The sequence below is a fragment of the Urocitellus parryii genome, chromosome X (assembly GCF_045843805.1).
Source record: "Urocitellus parryii isolate mUroPar1 chromosome X, mUroPar1.hap1, whole genome shotgun sequence".
Taxonomy (NCBI): domain Eukaryota; kingdom Metazoa; phylum Chordata; class Mammalia; order Rodentia; family Sciuridae; genus Urocitellus; species Urocitellus parryii.
In genome coordinates this window covers 100,493,451-100,517,397 of record NC_135547.1, presented here as the reverse complement: position 1 = coordinate 100,517,397, position 23,947 = coordinate 100,493,451, and the positions used below count along the sequence as shown (strand labels likewise).

General features: G+C 37.4%; 1 protein-coding gene across 1 annotated transcript in view; it reads left to right on the top strand.

The window, feature by feature from the left end:
- The first annotated feature begins 2,141 nt into the window (after positions 1–2,141).
- Positions 2,142–23,947, top strand: part of Otc (ornithine transcarbamylase) — a 59,005-nt gene continuing 37,199 nt past the window's right edge. Inside the window, exons 1-3 of the mRNA XM_026387574.2 lie at positions 2,142–2,323; positions 16,022–16,160; positions 17,637–17,718. Coding sequence (XP_026243359.2) covers positions 2,247–2,323; positions 16,022–16,160; positions 17,637–17,718 — 298 coding nt within the window. The 5' untranslated portion in view covers positions 2,142–2,246. The remainder of the gene's footprint in view (positions 2,324–16,021; positions 16,161–17,636; positions 17,719–23,947) is intronic.

The following is a 23,947-nucleotide window of genomic DNA, read 5'->3' as shown; positions in this document are numbered from 1 at the left end:
AGCTGGGGGATCTCATGTGGCCTGAAGAAGGGAGTAGGTAACAAACCCCTCTCCCTTAGTTAGGATGTACGGAGTCAAAGGACAGAGACAAAAGTTGTATCCCAGAGTCATTCCAAATGATGAACTCCAGATGGGAAGGGACTCATCTCTCATCACTATATTCCTCAGAGCCCACCCAGCACAGAAAAAAATATGAATGAATGGAAGACAGAATAAACAAAGGGAACAAGGTAGGAAGTCAAACTAGGCAGTTGAAGCTGGATTACAGAAATCACGGAGGGGTCAACAAGAGCCCTTGGATGAATTCTGAGGATGGGCATCAAAGCCAATAAGGTAAATAGGCTCCAGAGATGGCTTAGTCAGTGAGAGAGCCTATCTTTTCAGATTCAGTGAAATTGCCTTTAATCTCAACTCACTTCAAGTGCAGCTACTAATTTCTATGGGCAGCATCCATTTCCCTCAGTCCCCTCCAGCTTTGAGCTCCTACTTCCTTAGAATAAAGATTTGTGTGTTGTTTCAGCATCTCAGAAGTGGTACCCACGTTCTCTAGCTCAGAACTACAAACACAGAAGACAAGAATGACTTCTCCCTGAGAATTGCTCATGCAAGTTGTTTGTGTGGTTAGCACAATTTGCTGAGGATAACAAGGTGATGATATGCACTCTTCCCGTGCAAACATCCAATTTCCCTCCCTTGTATTACGTGAGCAATTTGACTTTTCTGAAACCTGTCCAACAACTGGCCTCGTTTTGCCTCTTTAAAGATGCTTTACTGTCTTTTCAAACAAAGCAGCCATCTATTCTACTTGGCACATTTACTTTCTAATGTCTCATCTCTGTGCCTTTACAGTTGCTTCTTCCTGGAATATTCTTTTCCAGAATAGAATATTTGGCAAAGGTTCAGAATTTGTCTTTCTCTTTATCTCACATCATTCTCCATGAGTAGAAGGGAATAGTGTCAAGATTTATTCCCTTGCTAACATCAATTATGGCATCACAACTATCCTTGTCCCTGAAGTGGCCATAGTTGGTTTTAAAATCACACTCATTTTTGTATTGTTCAGACTTCTAGAAAGTGCTTTCCTAGGTTGGGTAAGTCATATAAATTGGCCAGAAGAGGTGGCACCCACCCTTTTCCCTTCTTCCTAGCCTTCCACCCTTCATATCTTGGAACATTCCCCCTTCCCTGTGATGCAAGACAAATTTATCTGGACCGCTCCTGTGGGATTGTATTATGGATGTTTATTTACAAATATTATCATCTTTATTGAAATGTAAACTTTGCAAAGGTCAGATCATTTCCTTTTCCGAAATTCTAGTCTAGCCCACTGTCTAAGACACAATACACTTTGGAAACATCTGATTTATATCTATGGATAAATAAATGAATGTGAAGCTGTGGATGGTCCCTTGGTGATCTGGAGAGACTGCTGGTGGGGAGGGAGGACAATATAATACTCCCTCCTCACTTCTACTGATGGTCCGATCCTGCTAGAACTAATAAGCAGCTATTTATTTATTGAAAACCTACTATGTGCAAGGAACAAGGGAAGCTCCAAGACAGATCTTTTTATCATACCTCTTTCCTATCTCTAGATTCTCCTCTCTCTCTCTCTCTCTCTCATTCTCTCTCTCTCTCTCCCTCTCTCTCTCTCTCTCTCTCTCTCTCTCTCTCTCTCTCTCTCTCTCTCTCTCTCACACACACACACACACACACACACACATACACCTTCCAAACCACTTCTTTCTGTTTGCTTTTGTGGAAAGCCTGGGACAGAGAGGTAGGAAAGTGGAAATACTCAGGGCTGTCACATCTACATCTGGGGTTCTGCACTGCCAGTTCACATTTTCTGAATGAGTTATTTCTATGTACCTTCACAGCAGCCAGCACCACAGTGCCTTGCATACATTATATGCTCAATGGGTACTTGTCAACTGATTTTATACAAGCATCTGACAGTATAAATACATTATGAAAAATGAGGAGGCTGGGCACTAAAAGAGTCATGATTTTTTTTTTTTTCAAAAAATACACAGCAGTGGAATTAGGCTTAAAGTTCAAATGCTCTTGCACCCTGCCCTGTTGTATCTGTAACCAGAACAAACGGATAAGGTGGTTGAAGGGTGATTCAACCTTTGCCCCCTCTCTGCAATTGAAAGCATTCACAGCTTTGAGGTGGCTCCCACTGGCTGACTTGCTGTGGAGTTGTCAAGAACATAGAGTTATTCTTTACACATCAAAAGAAGATGCTGTTTAATTTGAGGATCCTGTTCAACAATGCATCTCTTAGAAATGGTCAGAATTTTGTGGTACGAAATTTTCGGTAAGTGACAGAGATTTGGGTCTGATTTAGGAACCATAGTGATAAATGAAATTGCATTCTGCAGAGGAGTGCAGTTGCAAAAGATCTCTTTCTGCAGAGTGTAACAGCATGGTCTAGCTTATGTGAGACAGCTGTCTCTAATTCCAGTGAAGCTTTCATTTCTCAGTCTTTCTGTAATCAGATTTCATTGTGCACTGGGTTGGGGGAAGCTACCGGCAGCAGGTATAATAGACTAAATATTCTTGACATCTTCCATTTGTGTACATTTTAAACAAGCAACTGGCCGAAGGAAATGAGAGGAACTAATTTACGCAGGGCCTTCAACTTGTATTTGGGTTTTCTGGAAAATAATATATCACTCTAGGGTGTTGGGACTAATCAGTTCCTTTTAAAAACAGACTACAAATAGCAACCCGAAAAATATTTACAAAGCTACAGTAAAGGACCCTTATATGTAATGAGGATAACTGGTTTTTTTTTTTTTGTTTATAAAATCCAAATTTGAAATTCATCTCTGAAATTGTTGGTGGCATGTGCAAAGGAGATTGCCTACAATGAATTCATGATAAAAGCTTACATCCTGCTTGCAGCCATTGAGCATGTGGTTGAAGGTGACATGGAGGGTGGCAGTGGGGAAGAGGGAAGAGAGAGCAGGAAAATGAGTTAGCTGGGTAAGCAAGGCCATGAAGTACAGACATGAGTGCCAGGAAGCTTCTAGAGTATAATTGCCTGTTGACAATCAGAATTTCCTCAGAGCCTCTTTACACTCTAAACCAACCTCCTAAAGGAAGAAGGTTCTGGTGTGAAGTTTTCTCCTACTATTAGGAAGTGGACCTAATCTGACAGTGGCCCTGGGCCTCACTTCTCTGGATCACCTGACAGCTCTAGGTTCTCTGTACTCCACTGTTAGCTCTCCTTCTCCTTCTCCTTCTCCTTCTCCTTCTCCTTCTCCTTCTCCTTCTCCTTCTCCTTCTCCTTCTCCTTCTCCTTCTCCTTCTCCTTCTCCTTCTCCTTCTCCTTCTCCTTCTCCTTCTCCTTCTCCTTCTCCTTCTCCTTCTCCTTCTCCTTCTCCTTCTCCTTCTCCTTCTCCTCCTCCTCCTCCTCCTCCTCCTCCTCCTCCTCCTCCTCCTCCTCCTCCTCCTCCTCCTTCTCCTTCTTCTTCTCCTCCTCCTCTCCTCAGCCTTATTTTTCTTTTTGGTACTGGGGATTGAACCCAGGGGCACTTTGCTACTTAGCCACACCCCTAGCCCCTTCTAATTATTTAATTTTGAGAAAGGTCTCTCTAAGTTGCTTAGGGTCTTGCTACATTTCTGAGGCTGACCTTGACTTGGCATCCTCCTGCCCCATCCTCCCAAATTGCTGGGATTACAGGCATCTGCTACTACGCCTGGCTAGCACCACTTCTTTGGTGAGGCTCTTGGAAGTCAAAATGGCATAGTGACTGATGATGTAAATTAAGCCCATAGTATTAGACTTAGGTGAGACTTCATAGCTATGAAATAATGCCTTCTCTTATTTTATAGAGAAGATCAATGAAACCCACAGAGATTATGGGGTTTACCAACTAATGCCAGAGTTAGGCTATATAATCCAAGAATCTGGAGAAAAACTCGGATTTAAGAGCCTAAAGAACTAAGTTCTGGGGCTGGAACTAACTAGCTATATGACCTTAAATAAGTCATTAAACTAATCTGTAATGTTGCTTCCCCTACAAAATGGGAAAGGGATAATACTTGGCTCTGCCTACATTACAAGGTAGTTCGATCATTAAGCCTACAAACATTAATTGAGCACCATTTCATGCCATGCCCTATGCAAGATGTTGGATATATAGAAGTAAATAAGGTAATAAGATATTTCATGCCGGGGCTCGGATTGTAGCTCAGTGGTAGAGCACCTGCCTTGCATGTGTGAGGCACTGGGTTTGATTCTCAACACTACACAAAAATAAATAAACAAGATAAAGTAATTGTGTCCATCTACAACTAAAATAATACATTAAAAAAGATACTTCATTCCAGCCACATGAAGTCACAATCTAGTGATAATCAATGAGACAGTGTGTGAGACCTATAAAGTAACAGATCAATGTCCGTTGTTTCTTTATTATCTTATTCCAGTGAGTTATATCAGATAAAAATGTGATGGAATTTTATTCCATACTTTTTAAAAAAATTTAAACAATGTTTAGTTGTTTATGAACCTTTATTTATTTTATTTATTTTTATGTGGTGCTGAGGATTGAACCCAGTGACTCACACATGTTAGGGAAGTGCTCTACCACTGAGCTACAACCCCAGCCCTTATTCCATAGTGTTTAACAAAGAAAAAAACTGTTGAGATGAAAATACTCTAATGAATGGACAACCAAAACTTGATACTTGTACTCTTCTTGGAAAATTACAGTTGTTTGATTTTTTTAAACTATTATTGCAGATTAAATTTGGCATGTAGAACTTCTTCCAAATAACTGGGCCTTTTTTGAATATGCACTAATATTCTCTTCTCTATATCCAATTAGCTAGACTACATTTCTGAAAATCCTGGCTAGCTATCTTTCATAGTGAAGGAGACAAGGGCAAAATATGGCGAAAGCAAGCCAAATCTATACTTTCTGTTTGAAAATAAGAAAGCCTCAAGCCACCTAGGTTGTGAGAAATCCAATAGTACGTCTCCATTGAAAAAATAAGTTATCCTTGAAATGGTTTCAATACGGTGTTCTCGTGTGGCACAGGTATTTTTCTTTCCTACTATTTTGTTTAGCCATACTACCTGCCAGCTAGATGAATTCAGAATTGCTGGTCTTTAATAAGACCTACAACCTTTCATTAAAAAAAAAAAAAAAAACTCCCCTCAATGAGAGAGAAAAGCTCCTGGGAAACTTTGTGTTATATTCTATTTTGATTTTCAGCCTTCCACCAAGATTTGGGTTCTTTGTGTTTTTTTTTTTCCCATCTCTTGGAGAAAGTGGAAGATCTTTGTTATGCAACATACCATATGAGTTTACCACTAGAGAGTAATGGGAAATAGGTGGTTAGGGTTTGGCAGTGCTACAAAAAAGAAATTGCACAGTTTTGAAGTGAGGAGCCATTTTGCCATGGACAAGATAAAATAACAGCTGAAGTGAGACTGTAACCATCTACACAGGCCCCTGGATCAATCATTTTTAGTCAATTAATTTTTCTTTTTTACAAAATCAATAAGATCAGACACTAAGACTGCTGAAAACATCCAATCCACAGGCTTTCCATCTCACAAACAAGGCTCTGGAGCCTGGCTGTGTTTGGATAATAGTGTCCTATGATTTGTTGCCTATTAGGGAAACCACTTAGAGCTTTTAAAGAAACCACTAAAAATCTCTTTCTTTATCAGAGAAGACCAATTTGTAAGCGCAGTTCAATTTCATCTCACAAATAGAAATTTCTTCAAAGAATATTGAGCTAAGCCACCAATTCTGTAGAGGTTATGGATTGGAGCTGGAGGTGACTGGTTTTCAGCTATTTCATTCCAGACCTCTATAAGGACTCACATAACTCATTATGTTCCCTTCATCCCACACACATGCCCATCTGTACACACATGGACACACAGATGAAGCAATTACAGACCTTCCATGCTCTTGTATAGAGGAGAGAAAACAGTGCTCTTTGATTATTCACATTTTATGTCAAAACTAAAATGAATGCCTTTTGAAAAAAACATACATCTTAACTTGACTTCAGAAAAACATGTAAGACATGATACTAGGACCAGAATAGAGACATGATGTTTCCTTTGGCCAACAGCCAAATTGTTTCCTAGTTTGTTGTTTTTAGCAATTTAACTAAGAAAAGAAGCCATGTATTTTTAAGCAGGTTCAGGTTTCCAGCCCTTTCATAATAAATCTACCTAAAGTAAGCCCTCCTCTGATCTTCAAGTCTTAGAGAATTTCCACAAATTTAGGATATTAACAATGGAAGATATTTTAGAAACACCCTTTTACTTCGTTATTAATAATAATTTACACTTCATATGGACATACTCTTTCCATGAGTAGAGAAGATTTCAAGTGAATTCTGCTTAAAAATGATTATAGCTGCTAAAAATAAAATCAATAATTTCAGAAAATATTTGTATCTTTTTATATATACATATATCCACGGAATCATTTCAAAAGTATTGTGAAAATAAAGTTGCTTTCCCTTGCTTACTTTCTAATATACCTTTTTGAGAATGAGAGAAAGGGATGAGATTAAAGAGAACTGAGAATTGAGAAATATTGTGTTTATAAACATCATGAGTATTGTGGAAGACAAAGACATGGAGAAGCACTAATTTAGTTCATTTTCTCAGTTTTTTCAAATGGGCAATTGAGACCAGAGATGGCCGATGACCTTCCCAAGGTCATAGTTTATTCCTGCAACTGGGCCGTAGTAGGTCATACTCAACTATTTAAAGCCACAGTTCTTTTCAATATGCTAACTTTGGTCCCTCCAAATTGATCAGGTTGGCCAATCTACCCTTGCCCCTCCTTTTTTAGGTATGACCAGAATAACTCAAAAAAGTAAAAAAACAAGAAAATATGCCTTAACTCTTGCATTAATAAAAGGTTAAGAAAATATCAATTTCAGGCTTCAGGCCTTTTGGCCCTCTCTTATGACTCCAGAAGCTAAAGTCTTTATCTCAGATTCTCAAGGGAGTTCAGAATATCATTTGACACTGAAGTTTTTTTCTATTCTGGCAAAGTCAGTATCTGACTGACCATATTTTACTCAAATCAAACACTTTCTTTTCCAACAAAATACAGTTATATCAGAGAACCCCTCCAAATCTCTCCCATCCCCCAATTTACCAGATTTGGAAAATGCAGACTGTAGCAATGAAAGGCTTCATTTTGCCAGTAGCAAATTCTCTTCCATTTTCTAACTAGGAAGATATTTGGGTAAAGCTAATTCAAGAATCTATTATTACCTTGGCTTAGCTTCTTAGCATTCAGTGATTTGAGGTTAAGAAATCTCTGTAATTACTTTTTCAAGGGGTAAAATTAATATAAAGAATGAGTCGTGCCTTTTTTTTTTTTTTCAAAGGCTCTGGCTCTAGCCAGGCTGCAAATGACATTTTAAAAAAATCTTTATTTTATTTTGTTTTTTGATTGACACATAATATTAGTACACATTTATGAGGTACAATGTGATATTTTGATTCATGTATATATCGGATAGTGATCAACTCAGGGTAATTAGCATATCCATCACCTTGACAGTTTTGATGGAAAATCTGTAAGTGGCTCCCATTGTTTTCCCAAAAGTTGTCTCCTCCTTATTATATGTGAGCTAAAGAATGATAATGTGCTGTAGGTCTGGTTTAGCAAGGCAATTGCTTATTTCTTTCTGGCTTACTTCTTATACACTCTGATATAAGAAGACCAAGCCTTTGATGGAAGGATAACATAGTGATTTGGGCCTTGGTTCTGGAGCTTGTGAGCCAGAGCAGACTGTCTCTAATTGAGGCATAGAGTCTCTTTAGGAACTTAATGACCTTATGCCAGCAGCTGTGACTAATTCAAGTGTGCATTTATCATCAGAAAGCAAGAAAATTCTTGATACAGACCAGATAAAAAGAAGCCTGTATTAGAGGCATTTCTATGTGCTCCAATTGTAGAGCTCTAATTCTCTAATTTTTATTAACTTTGCAAAGAGGAGTGGCAGCTTCATTTTGGAGCCAAAGGGAGGTCTTTGAGGAGATAATAAACAGGATAGGAATTTAAAGTTGGACCATTGTGTTTGCTTTCCTTCCAGTGATAAATTTTCCTGGTTAGTTCTTGATATCTCTGAAAAACAACTCTTTCCCAAGCTAACATTTCCTGCCCCACCTCTTGGATAGAATGGAGGGAGGTGGTGATTACTATAATGACTTTTCAACCATATAAACAGCATGGCCCCCTTCATCAGTAGAGCTATAGTTTTTTTAAAGTTTTCTAGTTAATCACTCAAGTCCTCACACACTGGTGTGACAAAATGTACAGTATCCATCTCTCTACCATTTTTGTTCCCAAGAACCCTGAGGATTTATTCTATCCAAAAGGGGTTTGTCCATCACTATCACTGTACTTCACATTCAACCCTCACCATGCTGTGGGCAAATGCTGGTCCTACTTGGTCTTCTCACCAGTTTTTCGGGTTTGGGCACTTTATTCAAAGAAATGTTCTTAAGATACAAGGTTATAATGCTCTTGTTTCATGAATATATGTCCAACCCTTGTTCCCAGTAGGACAACTAATATATCAGACTAGTTGGGCTCTACAGCCTTTCAGCTTTAGCAACACTCTAGGCCACAATCAATTGTCCTCCATGACTCTCTTATTGGTACCAGGAATTGAACCCAGGAGTTCTCAACCACTGAGCCACACACCCCAGCCATTTTTATTTTTTTCTTTTGAGACAGGGTCTTGCTAAGTTGCTTAGGGCCTTGCTAAATTGCTTGAGGCTGGCTTTGAACTTGAGATTCTCCTAACTCAGCCTCCCCAGCCACTGGGATTACAGGTGTGTGCCACTGTACCTGGCCCTCCATGACTCTTAAACCTGTGTTTAGCCTGGTTCACAGCCTATACTTGCTCTTGCTCAACTTGTTTTGAAGGTTCTTGGTGTCTTGGATCAGAATTTCGTTAAGACATTGAAAATCCATCATGGTAAATCTCTCTAAATTCATTCCCAGAAATCTACTGAATTTGGTGGTTCTCTACTATCATTTTTTTCATTCATTTACTTGAATTATTTGTTGAGTGCCTACTCTATCTCAAGTACTGTAATAAATACTGGGTATATATTAGTGAATAAAACAGGCAAAGTCCCTGACATCATGGATCATATAATCCAATAAGAAGTTTAAAAGTAAGCAACAGACAGACATATGAATATATATTAAAAACCATGACAAATGTTATGAACAAATTGAAGGTAAAATTAAGAACACTTAGCACTATTAGGGAAGGAATCTCACAGGAGACAGTATTTAAACTCCCAGCCCAAAGAGAAGGAGTCAGCCTTGGAACTGAGGGACGAGTGTTCTAGACAGAAGAAATGATATATCAAAATGTCCTGTGTTGAGAAAGCATTTGGAGTAAAGGCCGCCTTTCTCTTTCATGGTTCTAATATGCATGAATTTTAACCACCACAGTTTAGTTAATAGCACTAGTATCCCAAAAATACAGTTTGAATTTTTTTCCATTTTTTATTTGCTTTTTTCTTTTTTTAAAATTGATTTAAAAAATGACAGCAGAATGCATTACAATTCTTAATAAACATATATACCACAATTTTTCATATCTCTGTATACAAAACATGTTGACACCAATTCATGTCTTTATACACGTACTTTGGATAATGATGCCCATCACGTTCCACCATCCTTGCTAGTCCCCTGCCCACTCCCTTTCCCTCCCACCCCTCTGCCCTATCTAGAATTCATCTATTCCTCTCATGCTCCCCCTCCCTACCCCAATATTAGTCAGCCTCCTTATTTCAGAGAAAACATTCAGCATTTTTTTTGGGGGGATTGGCAAACTTCACTTAGCATTATCTTCTCCATCACCATCTATTTACCTGCAAATGCCATGATTTTATTCTCTTTTATTGCTGAGTAAAATTTCATTGTGTATATATAATGCCACTTTTTAAAAAAATCCATAACTCTGCATCTAATAGAAGAAAAAATAGGCCCTAATCTTCATCATGTGGGATTAGGCCCCAACTTCCTTAATAAGACTCCTATAGCACAAGAATTAAAACCAAGAATCAATAAATTGGATGGAATCAAACTAAAAAGTTTCTTCTCAGCAAAAGAAACAATCTTTGAGGTGAAGAGAGAGCCTACATCCTGGGAGCAAATTTTTACCCCTCACACATCAGATAGAGCATTAATCTCTAGTGTATATAAAGAACTCAAAAAACTAAGCACCAAAAACACAAATAACCCAATCAACAAATGGGCCAAGGACCTGAATAGACACTTCTCATAAGAGGAACCAACAAATCAACCAACAAATATATGAAAAAATGCTCAGCATCTCTAGCAATCAGAGAAATGCAAATCAAAACCACTCTAAGATATCATCTCATTCCAGTCAGAATGGCAGCCATTATGAAGACAAACAACAATAAGTGTTGGTGAGGATGTGGGGAAAAGGTACACTCATACATTGTTGGTGGGACTGCAAATTGGTGCAGCCAATATGGAAAGCAGTATGGAGATTCCTTGGAAATCTGGGAATAGAATCACCATTTGACCAGGTATCCCTCTCCTCGGTCTATACCCAAAGGACTTAAAAACAGCATACTACAGGGACACATCCATATCAATGTTTATAGCAGCAAAATTCACAATAGCTAAACTGTGGAGCCAACCTAGATGCCCTACAGTTCAAATTTTTATTACCATAAATTGTCAGTAATTGTATAAAGTGAAATCTATATTGTTAGCTCTTCAGTCCACAAATCAGTATGCAAATAACAGATATGCATCATGATCAGTGACCAATCGCATCACTTCTTTCAAGTCTGTTGGTAATTGGTCATTGCCTATCTGTTACTCAATTCAAATACAGACAGCAAAGAGTGTAGTTGTGCAGCCTCCTTTTCTCCTAGTGATAAATCCATGGATGTTTTATGGAAATGGATAATCAAAAGAGGGAATTTCCAGCTGACAAGAAAGTTCAATAGAGAAATAAAATGTGATAGCACTGCAAATTAAATTTGAATTGAATGTAGATAGAATTATGGAAGAAAAAGCTGATTGAGACATTGTCAACATTGCCTCTGTTTGAAAAGCACTAGATACACAGCCAGAGGAATTTAGTGAAGGCAAGGCTATTGATGTAAATGCTGAAAATGGTTGTGATGAAAAGGATAGAGATGTCCCAGAGGATGTTATTCTTTGTGGATTAATAAGAATAAAGTGATTTTCTTCTGCTTCTTCTTCAAAAAAGATGTCTTAGAGGAAGTGACAAAACACTTGACATTAAAGGAATTCTAAGAGATGTTATTAAACACTGAAAGTGCAAAGGATAAAATGTTGGAAGTTAGTTCAAACTGGGAATGGAATATGATAATTCACCAAAGCACAGAAAAGATGCTTGCTCTATATGCTAAGTTATATGATTAGAAGGCAAGCACTTTGCAAACTACCTCTGACAAGAGATTTTTGCAAAAAAATAAACTACTATAATTCTCAGTGTTTCTTTTAAAATTGTGGTGTAGCAAATATACATCAGTTTTACTTTTTATCACTTCCCTACACATTTGAATGGGCCATAAAAGAGTTTTCTATGCTTTAACAAAAATTTTTAAAGTCATGGAATGAAGCTAGGCACAGTACTACAGGCATGTAATCCCAGAGACTCAGGAGGCTGAGCAAAAGAATTGCAAGTTCAAGGTCAGCCTCAGCAACTTAGTGAGGCCCTGTCTCAAAATAAAAAAATACAAAGGGCTGGGGTGGTAAAGAGCCTCTGAGATCAATACCCAGTATACAAAAAAAAAAAAAAGTCATAGAATGATCATGATTTTCCCCACTATTAAGGTTGCTTTGCACAGTTTAAGATTTAATGGTTATTTATAGTCTCACACTACTATGCAAAGCCAAGACAGCCTACCTGTTTTTCTTTTTTAAAGCAAGCTTTGGAAGACATTATGCTTAGTGAAATGAGCCAGTCACAAAGACATGATTTCATTTATATGATGTGTCTAAAATAGTCAAACTCATAGAATCAGGTGATACAATAGTGGTTGTCAGGATCTGGGGAATGATAGGTATGGGGAGTGTTCAATGGATATATAAGGTTGCAGTTATGCAAAATGAGAAAATTCTAAAGATCTGTTGTATAACTTAGTGTCTATAGTTAGCAATATGGTATTGTACACTTCAAAATTTGTTAGAATACCAGACTTCATGTTAAATGTTCTTTCTGAAAAACAAACAAACAAAACCAAAAAAGGACACAAGGAAGCTTTGGTGGAGTGAGCTTATCTGTTACCTGTTTATTGCTGGTGCAATCTCAGGGCAACAAGAGTGAGAAGAACATCATCGGAAGCCATTATCATGGAAGAGAGATTCTTCTGATCACATATACACCCAGGAGAAGTATTTAAAATACAATTTCTGTTCTATATAAATTTGAATATCAAATTTGGCAAAAGTGAAAGATTCAATCAGGATGTTTGTTCTTTCTACCTTTGTACTTATATGCCTTCTGTTAGTGGACACAGAAATGGTTCTATCTCAAATATAATCCCAACAGCAGAATATAAATCTGAACCCTAAACACAAGCTTAACCCCACCTCCAACCCAGAAACTTCGCAAAGTGTGTAAGAAGAAATATAAAAAAGCCACAGAGATTTTATATCTCCTTCAATCTGTCTTTTATTTTCTAGCAGGGGAAGGGTAATAAGAACTGGAAGTTGGAGATTCTGAAGTAGTAAAGTTGGTTCTCCCTTTTTCTGTATCCTTTCATGAAAAGTGGGGAGAAAAGTTTAGATCCTTGAAATTTTACCTTTTCCTTTTTATTTCTACTTGGATTTCTCTGAGGCTCAACAAGAACAACATAATTTTAAAATCTATGATATTATTTTAAATGAAACTTGGAATCCTGTGATAATTGAGAATGAAGGTATATGACAAAATCCTACAGAAGATGAGAGTGGCAGAGAATATTGAATTCCTTATATTCAGTTTTCATGAGCTCCAAAGTAACTAGAAGTCTGAGCTTGAGTTCAAGGGAAAAATTAAGGCCTTGAAATTAGAACCGTAGTTGTTTTTCCTGTTGTTGGTGAGGTGAGTTCTACAGCTATGGTGATGCTCCCCAAATTCCTGAAACATAGAAGTAGGGTTTTCCAGAAAAGTATTTAAAATAATGTTTAAGGAAGTCTTAAGCCATGGAATAGAAACTTGTTTATGTAAAAAAAAAAAAGAGTCAAGAGAGTATATCTTCTTCAATTATATGTTGCTTTGACCTTATTTCACAATTAAAAAAATATTTTCAAAACTGCCCTAAATGTGAATTATTAAAGATTAAGCTACTGTGCCTTCATTCCAGGCCAGATATGTAAAATAGGTTTTACAGATCCTCCAAAGCCTCCAGTTAACCCTGAAAATGCATGAATATCTGTCAATGGGTCTACTTCTCAACAGGGTCAGTATTGCTATATTACAAGTGTTGCTTAATATTATCACTAATTAATATTATCAGAGCCAAACATATAACTTAAAATCTCACATAAATTCAAATTTCCTACCAAAATGCCATGCTTCCAAAGCTGTTGAAGTACTATGATTGAGATATTATGTACACTTAAATATGCTTTTTGCTAGGGTTCCAGTAGAAGGAAGCAAATGAAGTCCTGTTATAAAAACTTCTTTAGCCATCAGAATGTTTTTGTATATATACAAACTAGTTTTTAAAATATTTTGCTCTTCTTAGTCTCAATATTTTTGTTTAGGTTTTGCTACATGGATTATCTATTAGTATAATAGCATATATATTATAAATAAGTAAGCATAAACTATGAACCCATGCTCATAATTTTTTAAATGCAAGGGTATGTAGTTCAGAAATTAAGGTCATTATTCATTATGACCTTAGTTATTATGTAATGTATACATGTACTTGAACATCACATCATACTCATAAATATATACAATTATTATTTTTCAAATAAAATGAAACAAAACTTTTTAAAAAAAAGAAAAGAAAATCATTAAAAACAAAACAAAGAGAGGGGATAAAAGGAGGATTTTTAGAAAGTGTTACCTTTGTGTATGATGTGCCCTCCCATCAAGTGGGTACTCTTTCTTCAGTTTAAGCATAGGGAAAGTGGTTCCAATGGGGCTAATATCCTCACTAGGAGAGTTTGGGGGCCCTGCAAACAGATGTCAGTACTATGACTGAGAAACTAAAGTAAGAAGTACTGGCTAATTAGCTGTTCTGAGGACAAAACAAGAGAGGTGTCTATTCTGAGATGGACCTGACTCTTGTCAGAGCAATGAGTATGGAAGATATGGAAGACTTCACATGAACCAATATGGTGTAGCAAAGAAACCTACCATCATATTGTTTCAGATAGGACCAAGAGATCTCCTGGAGAAGTGGAAAAATCTTAGAAACAAAAAGGTTGGTGTATCTCTTCAGTGACAGAGGAAATGTAATAATGTAATTGTCCACATCAAGAACTGGTGTGAGAGATTCCTGGTGATGATGGAACTCTCCAAAGGATCCCCCAGAGCAACCTGCAAGACAGAATCAGCCTCAAACCCCTAAACCAACACTAGATAGTCTGAACATAAGCTTAGAACAGAACTGGACTTTCTATTGGCTCTTAACTTCTCACCTTCCCTTGGCTTCACTTGGAGAAATGGATGGCAAGGACACAGAGGAAACAGCTCATAGCCCTTCTTACCCCATAGAGAAGGCCTGTTTGTATCAAGCATGAGTTAGAAGATAAAGGTGTCAACTTGCAGGAAAGTTCTTAAGCATTTTAAAAAAATCATTACTGTTATTATATTATTACATGTTATTTTACTTGTTATTTTACTGTTATTAACTCTTTGGGTTAATATAATAAGCAGAGGTCTTCTTGTTTGTGAAAGTTACAAGAAAAGCTACAGGGTCCATTGTATTTTCATTCAGGAACAAAAAAACAAAACCCAGAGCCAAAAGAACAAGTCTTAAGAACACATTCAAAAGGGAGTTGTAGAGGGAGTGTGAAATGGTATCTACAGTGCATTACAAATTCTGCTTATACAGTCTAATAATTTTAATAATAATAATAGTTAAAATGTATAAAATGCATATTATATGCCAGACACAATCTGTTTTATATGTATTAAATGATTTCATCTTTGCAATAACCCTGTGAGATTATTATACTCATTTTGTCAGTGAGAACTTTAGATACAGAGAGAAGTTAAGAAACTTGCCGGAAATTCCATGACTAGTAAGGGTCAAAGCTACTCGTATGGGCTATTTCAAGTGAATCATGTTTTGGTTTGGATATGAGGTGTCCCCAAAAAGCTTATGTTTAAGACAATGCAAGAAGGTCCAGAAGAGAAATGATTGTGTTATAAGAGTCTTAAATCAGTGAATTAATACCTGATGGGATTAACTGAGTGGTAACTGAAGGTAGGTAGGGTGTGGCTGGAGGAGGTGAGCATTGGGGGTGTGCTTTTGGGGCATATATTTTGTATCTGGAGAGTGGAGTCTCTCTACTTTCTGATCATCACGTGAGCTGCTTCCCTCTGCCACACTCTTCTGCCATGATGTTCTGCCTCGCCTTAAGCCCCGAGGAATAGAGCTGGCTATCTATGGACTGAGACCTCTGAAACCATGAGCCCCCAAATAAACTTTCCTCCTCTAAAATTGTCCTTGTCAGGTCCTTTAGTCACAGCAGCAAAAAAAGCTGACTAAAACAAATCAGAATCCAATTTCTTTCCTCAAATTCTTCTTTTCTTTCAACCATTCAAAGTACTTTTCTTTCAACCATCCAAAGTACTGGATATCTAAAATATAAATCATGGCCATATCAGTTTCAAAACACTAACACTTTGTAGGCACACACCAGACTACAATGAGCATTGTCATATTTTGTTTGAAGAATAGAAAAACAGACCACTGTACAACATGGTTTTTTTTTCTTAAGTCAATTTTTCTCTTCTTTTTCTTCTTTTATAGGTGTGGACAACAGCTACAAAATGAAGTACGGCTAAAGGGTCGTGACCTTCTGACTCTAAAGGACTTTACAGGAGAAGAAATCAAGTACATGCTGTGGCTATCAGCAGATCTGAAATACAGAATAAAACAGAAAGGAGAAGTACGTAACATTTGCTTTTTACATTCCATTAATGTAATCAGCCTTTTCAAAGGCAATCTTCCCAAAGAAAGAGGGAAAATAAAATACATTAAAATTCCTTAACAGTAGCTAAGTAATGAAACCTCACAGTCAAGGTAATTGATTATCACTGAGTGTACAAGCATATAAAAAGCATAAAAATCAGTTATTCTATGACAAGTCATTGCAATTCTTTCATGTGGAATGCTGAAATTCATTATTAACTGGATCAGAACCTAAGGAACCATTTGTCTGGAAAGATTTTATTTTTACACCTTTTTTCTGTGTATTTTCTATCAAGTTAAAAATAAGGATGGTTTATTTTTTTCTGGCAATAAATTCCAGTTCTAGATGCATATCAGATGTAAGATCATTAGGATAATACTTTAAAATTCTCAACAATGTGATGGTGTTTAAAAAGCATTAGATTAGCAAAGAAACAATTAAATGGTAGCCAAGTAGGGAAAGAGATGGGATATGGTGCTTAGCTATAAGCATTATTCTGCATTTTGAGCAATTTATGTTTGAAACACAGTTAATTAATGCAGTGGCTTCATTTAGGCTGCTTAATTGTGAAAGCATTTTTGTATTCCAAGCTTGTTCAAAAGCTTTCTAAAGAGCTTGTTTCAGGTTGATAAAGTTCGACACAACCTTGATTTTCTTATCTAGTTGGCTAGCTCTCCAAGCTTCAATGTACAAACAGGGGACGGTAGTGACTCCAGCTGCTGTGGGTTGGTGTTCCTATGGAACCCTTGAAATGAAGAGAAAAGGTGTCCCTAGATCCCAGGCCTTTGTTCTTCACAGTCTGTACATGAGGAAGGTTAGCTGGCAGAAATCTGTTTGTTGTAGAACTTATCCTATCAGGAAATCCATCAACAGGAGAGGAAGGAGGAAGAGCTCCACCCCACACCCAAACTCTCCAGATTGTTTTCAAATGACTTCCAGAAACAAAGCCTTTGTATTCCCACGAGAATGTGAGATGAGCGTCTAGCTGAAAATCTGAGGCTTTCACTACTGACCTAAGTAGGAGTCTTAGTGCTTAGTGATCTAGTAGCTTATTCCCAACTGAGAAAACACCATAGAACCAAATATTTTCAAGGTCATTAACAATTGAATGGGGATTTCAACAGGGTTAAGTATGACGATGGTTCCAATATGAAATATCATTATACTTTGGAACAAATGCCCAGGTTGAACCCATAATAATTAATATTGCTTTCCTAATTACATGTCAATAAGCTGTGGGAGTAACTATTCCCTTTCCCCATTTGTATTGAAAAAGAAAAAAAAACTGCTTTAAATTCACTTTTTAAACAATACTGTGAATATTTATTTGGAAGTGGTGATTAATTATTCTATATTTCTAGTAGTGTAAACAATAAGTTTTGAAACATAATCCTCCATGTTGGATAGGAAATATATTTTGCATTTTAATTATATTTTGTCCTTGATTTTCAGTATTTGCCTTTATTGCAAGGGAAGTCCTTAGGCATGATTTTTGAGAAAAGAAGTACTCGAACAAGATTGTCCACAGAAACAGGTGAGTCAACTGAAGAACTTCCATTTGTGTTAAAGAGGACTTAAACCCACTTGTTGTCCGGTAAGGACTTGGGAGTGTCAGTGGGGGAGTTTGTTTGCCTCTTTAGCAACCACAAATAGCAAACATTTTCACTGGGAGCAGTAGTGTAAGCCCATGAATGCTTCTTCCAATTCTCATAAAAAACTGTGAGCAGAAAGATTAGCTTCATCTCTTGGAATTCCATGACGATTTGAGTACAAGTCCAACACAACTCTTCATGTTGAGGGCAAAATGTAGATGGATGCAAAATCTCAGGCCTTAAACTCATGTGAGTAACTGATGTGTTCATTTTTATGACACATGAAGAACTTTTTCTTGTGTGTCCCATTTCTGCTGGTGGGTGCAAATGATCTCTGCCACATTAGGCAATCCTCAGTTGTTTTAGGGTTTTCTTTGTCAATTTCAGGTCTTCTCTCCCTTCCCCTACAGGCAGGGCTAATCCTGGAGGATATCTGAATGTCAAGATATCTAGGGATCTGGTTCTTGGTCATCAGAATTTCATCATCAAATGTCTATGTTAGAGTCTGCTGGGACTTCTATATTTCTGTTGGATCTTGGCAATCTCTAATTTACTGCAGGGTTTGCTTCACTCTAATCAAAAGACTGAATATATCTTTGTTTGATTCTCTATCCAAGCTACAATGGGCACAGAGATACTGCAAGGTTGTCTGTGCTCTATTGTCCTTTCCACAAGCTGGGTGCCAGGGAGATTTTTTTTTTTTTTTTTGCAGATGGGTACCAGGGATTGAACTCAGGGGCACTTGACCACCAAGCCCCCATCCCCAGCCCTATTTTGTATTTTATTTAGAGACAGGGTCTCACTAAGTTGCTTAGTGCCTCACCATTGCTGAGGCTGGCTTTGAACTCGTGATCTTCCTGCCTTAGCCTCCCAAGCCACTGGGATTCAGGCGTGTGCCACCATACCCAGCCAGAGAGCTTTTGAACTGTCACTCCTTTGTAGAGCTCTGTTTTAAAAGCAAGAAACAGTTGTTTTCAGTTCTGGGGTTCTTCAAACTCATCTGAGATTTCTATCATGTTCCCTACCCTTTGGAAATTGGCCTGGGGAACACACATCTGGTAAAGTATCAATTCTATTTCTGTTGCTTCCTCTCTCTTACTCCCCTTTGAGTTCCCAGTGTTGAAGGCCAGGTGATAAAACAGGAGAAAAAACTGGTTCTGACTAGCCATGTGTTTTTCCAAATCTGTTGTTTGTGCCTAGAATTCTAGGCTGTGAAACTCAAATTTTCTCACTTTTTTTTTCTCAAGCTATTATCTCTGTGATGAGTTTCAAAAAGCCTATTTTGACATTTATAAGCCATGAATTGCCTCTTTCTTTCTCTCTGTATTTCTGCTCCATCAGACCTCCCTTAAATCAATAATATGACTGCTTAAATGGACTATCAGACAAGGTTGAGGAGGAAATATCAAAAACAAAAACATATCAGCTGGGCTGGGGTTGTGGCTCAGTGGTAAACCATTTGACTAGCACATGTGAAGCACTGCATCTGATCCTCAGCACCACATAAAAAATAAATACATTGGACTGGGTTTGTGGCTCAGTGGTGGAGTGCTTGCCTAGCATGTGTGACACACTGTGTTTAATTCTCAGCACCACATATAAATAAAGAAATAAAATAAAGGCACATAAACAACTAAAAATATTAAAATAAATAAATGCATAATAAAATGAAGGTATTATGTCCATCTACAACTAAAAATAATTTTTAAAAATATCAGCTGGTTCTTTTAGTATCTTATCCTACTTTATAAGCATCAGAGCTTTCTAGAGCTTAGATGTAAACCACTACTGTACTACATGTGATTTTTGCCTTCCTTGTAATGAATGATCAATAATGAAATTCACCAAATAGATAACAAAAATGTTTATTATCTAGGGGGATTAAGTGACTTCTAAGTTCACTCAATTAATACAAATAGCACCAGAATTCAAATATCAAACCCACTTTTCTTATTACTGCAATCCCTTTGCTCCTTGAGAGAAGGAAGCTGGAAGAGGAGAAACATATATAAGTTTTTCAATCAATAGTTCTCAAATTCTGCTCCCTTCTGACACCAATCTTTTATGAGTTGAGCTGAATTTTATTTCATCTTTTTAAAAATTTTAGCATTACAAATTAAAACTACACTGAGATCCCATCTCTTTACAGTCAGAATGGCAATTATCAAGGATACAAGTAGGGCTGGGGTTGTGGCTCAGTGGTACAGTGCCCACCTAGCACATGTGAGGCACTGGGTTCAATCCTTAGCACCACATAAAAATGAAATAAAGATATTGTGTGCCCACCTACAACTAAAAATCCATATTAAAAAAGAATACAAGTAACAATAAATTTTGGTGAGGATGTGGGGGAAAAGGTTCACTTATACATAGCTGGTGGGACTGAAAATTGGTGCAACTACTCTGGAAAGCAGTGTGGAGATTCCTCAGAAAACTTGGAATGGAACCACCATTTGATCCAGTTATCTCACTCCTCCCTCTATACCCAAAGTACTTAAATTCAGCATACTACAGTGACATAATGGATCAATGTTTATAGTGGCTCAATTCACAATACCCAAGCTATAGAACCAACCTAGGTACCCTTTACCAGATGAATGGATAAAGAAAATACAGTGGAATATTACTCAGTCATAAAGAAGGATGAAATTATGGCATTTGCTGGTAAATGGATGGAACTGAAGATTATCATGCTAAGTGAAATAAGCCAGTCCCAAAAAACTAAAGGCTGAATGTTCTCTGTGATATGTGGATGCTAATTCACAACAAGGGAAGGAAGAGAGGGGAAGAACAGAAATTCATTGGATTAGACAAAGGGGAATAAAGGGAAGGAAGAGGGGATGGGAATAGGAAAGATACTTAAATGAATTGGAAATAACTTTCCTATGTTCTTATATAAATACACAAATAATGAAACTCCACATCATGTACAACCACAAGAATGGGATCCTAATTAGAATAAGTTATACTCCATGTATGTATAACATGTCAAAATACACTCTACTGTCAACTATAACTAAACAGAACAAAATTTAATAGCAAAAAAAAATAGCATTAGTCCTTAACACAGGTGGTCTTCTTGGAAGCTGCCAAAAGAACTGTTGAATAGAATTTTGAGTTGATAGATTGACTGAAATGGACTTTTCTTTGTTGTTTGTGTTTCTACCACTTTTCTCTGTTCAACTGTTATGTTTAATATCAAAATGTCCCTGAAGAATTGATCAATTTCACCATTCACAATAATATGGTAGTTAAGCTACGAATGAAAACAAGAGCGAGGATTTAACATGGTTTTGGATGTAGACTTTGTGCCAAGTGCTCTATATTAATTGCATGGATTATCTCGCTTAATCCTCACAACAACTCTATGAGGGCAAGACCATTAATGAAAACAGGCTGCAATGGATTCAGGAAATGACCAGTGGAGACATAGTTAATGAACAACAGGCCCAGGATTGGAAGCTATTATTAAATGTATTTTTTTTTTAAATATCCAGTTTAATTCAGGCATGTAATGGTCATGTTTTGTTCTAGTAAGCTTTTTTTTTCTACAAATGGCATTAAGCCTTTTGTTAAATGATGGCTTTCTCTAAAGAGGTGTTATAAAACCTGCACATAATTGCAAACCATCACAATAAATATATGAGGGATGTTTGTCCCTTAAAACTTAGGGTTCACAGAGTATTTGTTATTATCCTCAATAAGTACCTGTGGGTCTAATTGCTTATGGCATGCTGCCCAACTTGGTAGTAGAACAACCTGGCAGAGTGAGAAGCTGCTCAAAAGCTTATGGAAATCATAATCATGGTAGAGCATTTCTTTGTGTTTGTGCATCTCAATAGTTGTCATTCAGTATGATTTTTTCAACAGATAGAACAGGTCCGACCTGTTTCATTGGTGTTTAGAATGAAAATAAGATGTAATTAACTGTCTATTACTGCCCTCAGAGTTGTACCAACCCCTAGGATGGGGTAATCCTCACATGATGGTCCTTGAGGATTCCATCTCAAGCTGGACAGTCAGAGATCCAGGGGCCAGGAATGTAGCTTAGTGGAGAGTGCTAGTCTAGCATGTGTGCAGTCTGGGGTTCCATCCCCAGCACCACAAACAAACAAAACAGCACAGATATTTTGGGGAATATAATAAAATTCTCTACTCAATTTAAACCATATTAATTGTTTATGTAACATGTTCATTAAAATGTAACATGTCAGCCAGGCACAGTGGCACCCTCCTGTAATTCCAGCAGTTTGGGTGGCTGAGGCAGGAGGATCAGGAGTTCAAAGCCAGCCTCAGCAACTTAGCAAGGCCCTAAGCAACTCAGTGAGACCATGTCTCAAAATAGAAAATGAAAAGGGCTGGGGATGTGGCTTAGTGGTTAAGTGCCCCTGGGTTCAATCCCTGGTACCAAAAATAAATAAATAAATAAATAAATAAATAAATAAATAAAAAAAATGTAACATGTCTATAGAAAAACACACAAATCATTAAGTGTACATGTAATTCAATGAATTCTTATAGTGAATTCACTGTTGTCACTAATACACAGGTATAGAACTAGAATATTATTAAGTACCCAGAAACCCTCTCCTCCCCCCTTGTATTTCCTTCCACTTGCCCCATCCAAGGGTAAACATTATCCTGGCTTCTAATGCAGATTAGTTTTGCAACTTCATGTAAATGGAGTCATTCAGCATGTATGCTTTGAGTCTGGCTTCTTTCAGCATTTGTGTTTGTGAGGTGTGTCCTTGTTACTGTGTGTGCTTGGCTCTTTCCCTCCTCATCCGCTCTTGTGTATACCTCCCTGGCCAACCAGGCAATTCTCCTGTGTGTCTGATGATTATATTCTTTTATTCCAAATTAATTGAGCTGATGGGCAGATACATTTATTAATCTCAGGAAGTGCAGTAGCTGATAGAAAAATGCACAGGGCATTTTAAGAGATGGTTCTTTTCATCATTTAACAGATATGATTCACTTTCAAGGTGAAATAGAAGTTGGTGCCTTAGCAGCTGTTTCAAGTTCATCATCTTTGAAAAGAGGCTAATACGAAAATTGTGATACTATTCTGCAGCTATGAAAGTTAAGCACAGAGAAGTTAGTAAGACCCTGTCTTAAACAAATAAGCAAAAAATCTGGGAGTTTGGCTCAGTGGCAAAGTGCCCCGGGTTAAATCTCCAGTCCAAAAAAAAAAAAAAGGTTATTGGTTATAATCATCATTAAACTCAAGTATCTCACTTCAGAGATAACAGAAATTTGTTTATTTTTTTTTTTTGTATTAACAAGATGAGGGAGAATTTGCCAATGTGGAAAATGAGCCCTTTCTCCCAAGTCCTTCCTTCCTTCTTTTCATTCAAGGAGTGTTTCTTGAGCACTTACTATCCTCCAATATTTATTTTAAGTGCTTGAGTAAAAGATACATGAGTGAGCAAAACAGGAAATTCCCCACGTTTGTGGAGCTTGCCTTCTAATGTATACACAGACAACAGACATAAGAAATAAATGCTTGATATAATGTGTTGGAAGGTGATAAGTGCTCTCAGCAAGCAGAAGAATGTGCCCAGAACTGAGTGGGAAATGTACGCCATTATTGGGACTTTGGTTTTTACTCTGAGTGAAATATGGGCTCATTGGAGAGTTTTGAACAAAGGAGGGACAAGATCTAATTTGCACTTTAAAAGATCACTTTGATTGCTCTGTTGAGAATAGGCCTTAGGGAAGGGGGGTTTGTAGAAACAAGATACAAGCAGTGAAGCTTGTCAAGAGAGGGGAGAGGGAGGGACTGGAGCCAGGGTATTAGTATCGAGAGGGGTAAGAGGGGCACATTCTAGATATGTTTGGAAGGGAGAGCCATCAAGATGACTTATGAGGGGCTGGGGTTGTGGCTCAGTGTTAGAGCACTTGTCTAGTGTGTGAGGCACTGGGTTCAATCCTCAGCACCACCTAAAAATACATAAATAAATCAAAGGTATCATGTCCACTAAAATTTTTTGAAAAAAAAAGGTGATTTATGAATTTGGCAGAAGAGTGATATCTAGAATGACTTCAAGATTTCTGCCTGAGCAACTTGAAAACTGCTGCTGAGGCAGATTGAAAGGGGAAGATCAGGAGTTCAGTTTGGGGTGTATTGAGTTTGAGATGTTTATCAGATGTACAAAGAAAGGTGTTGAA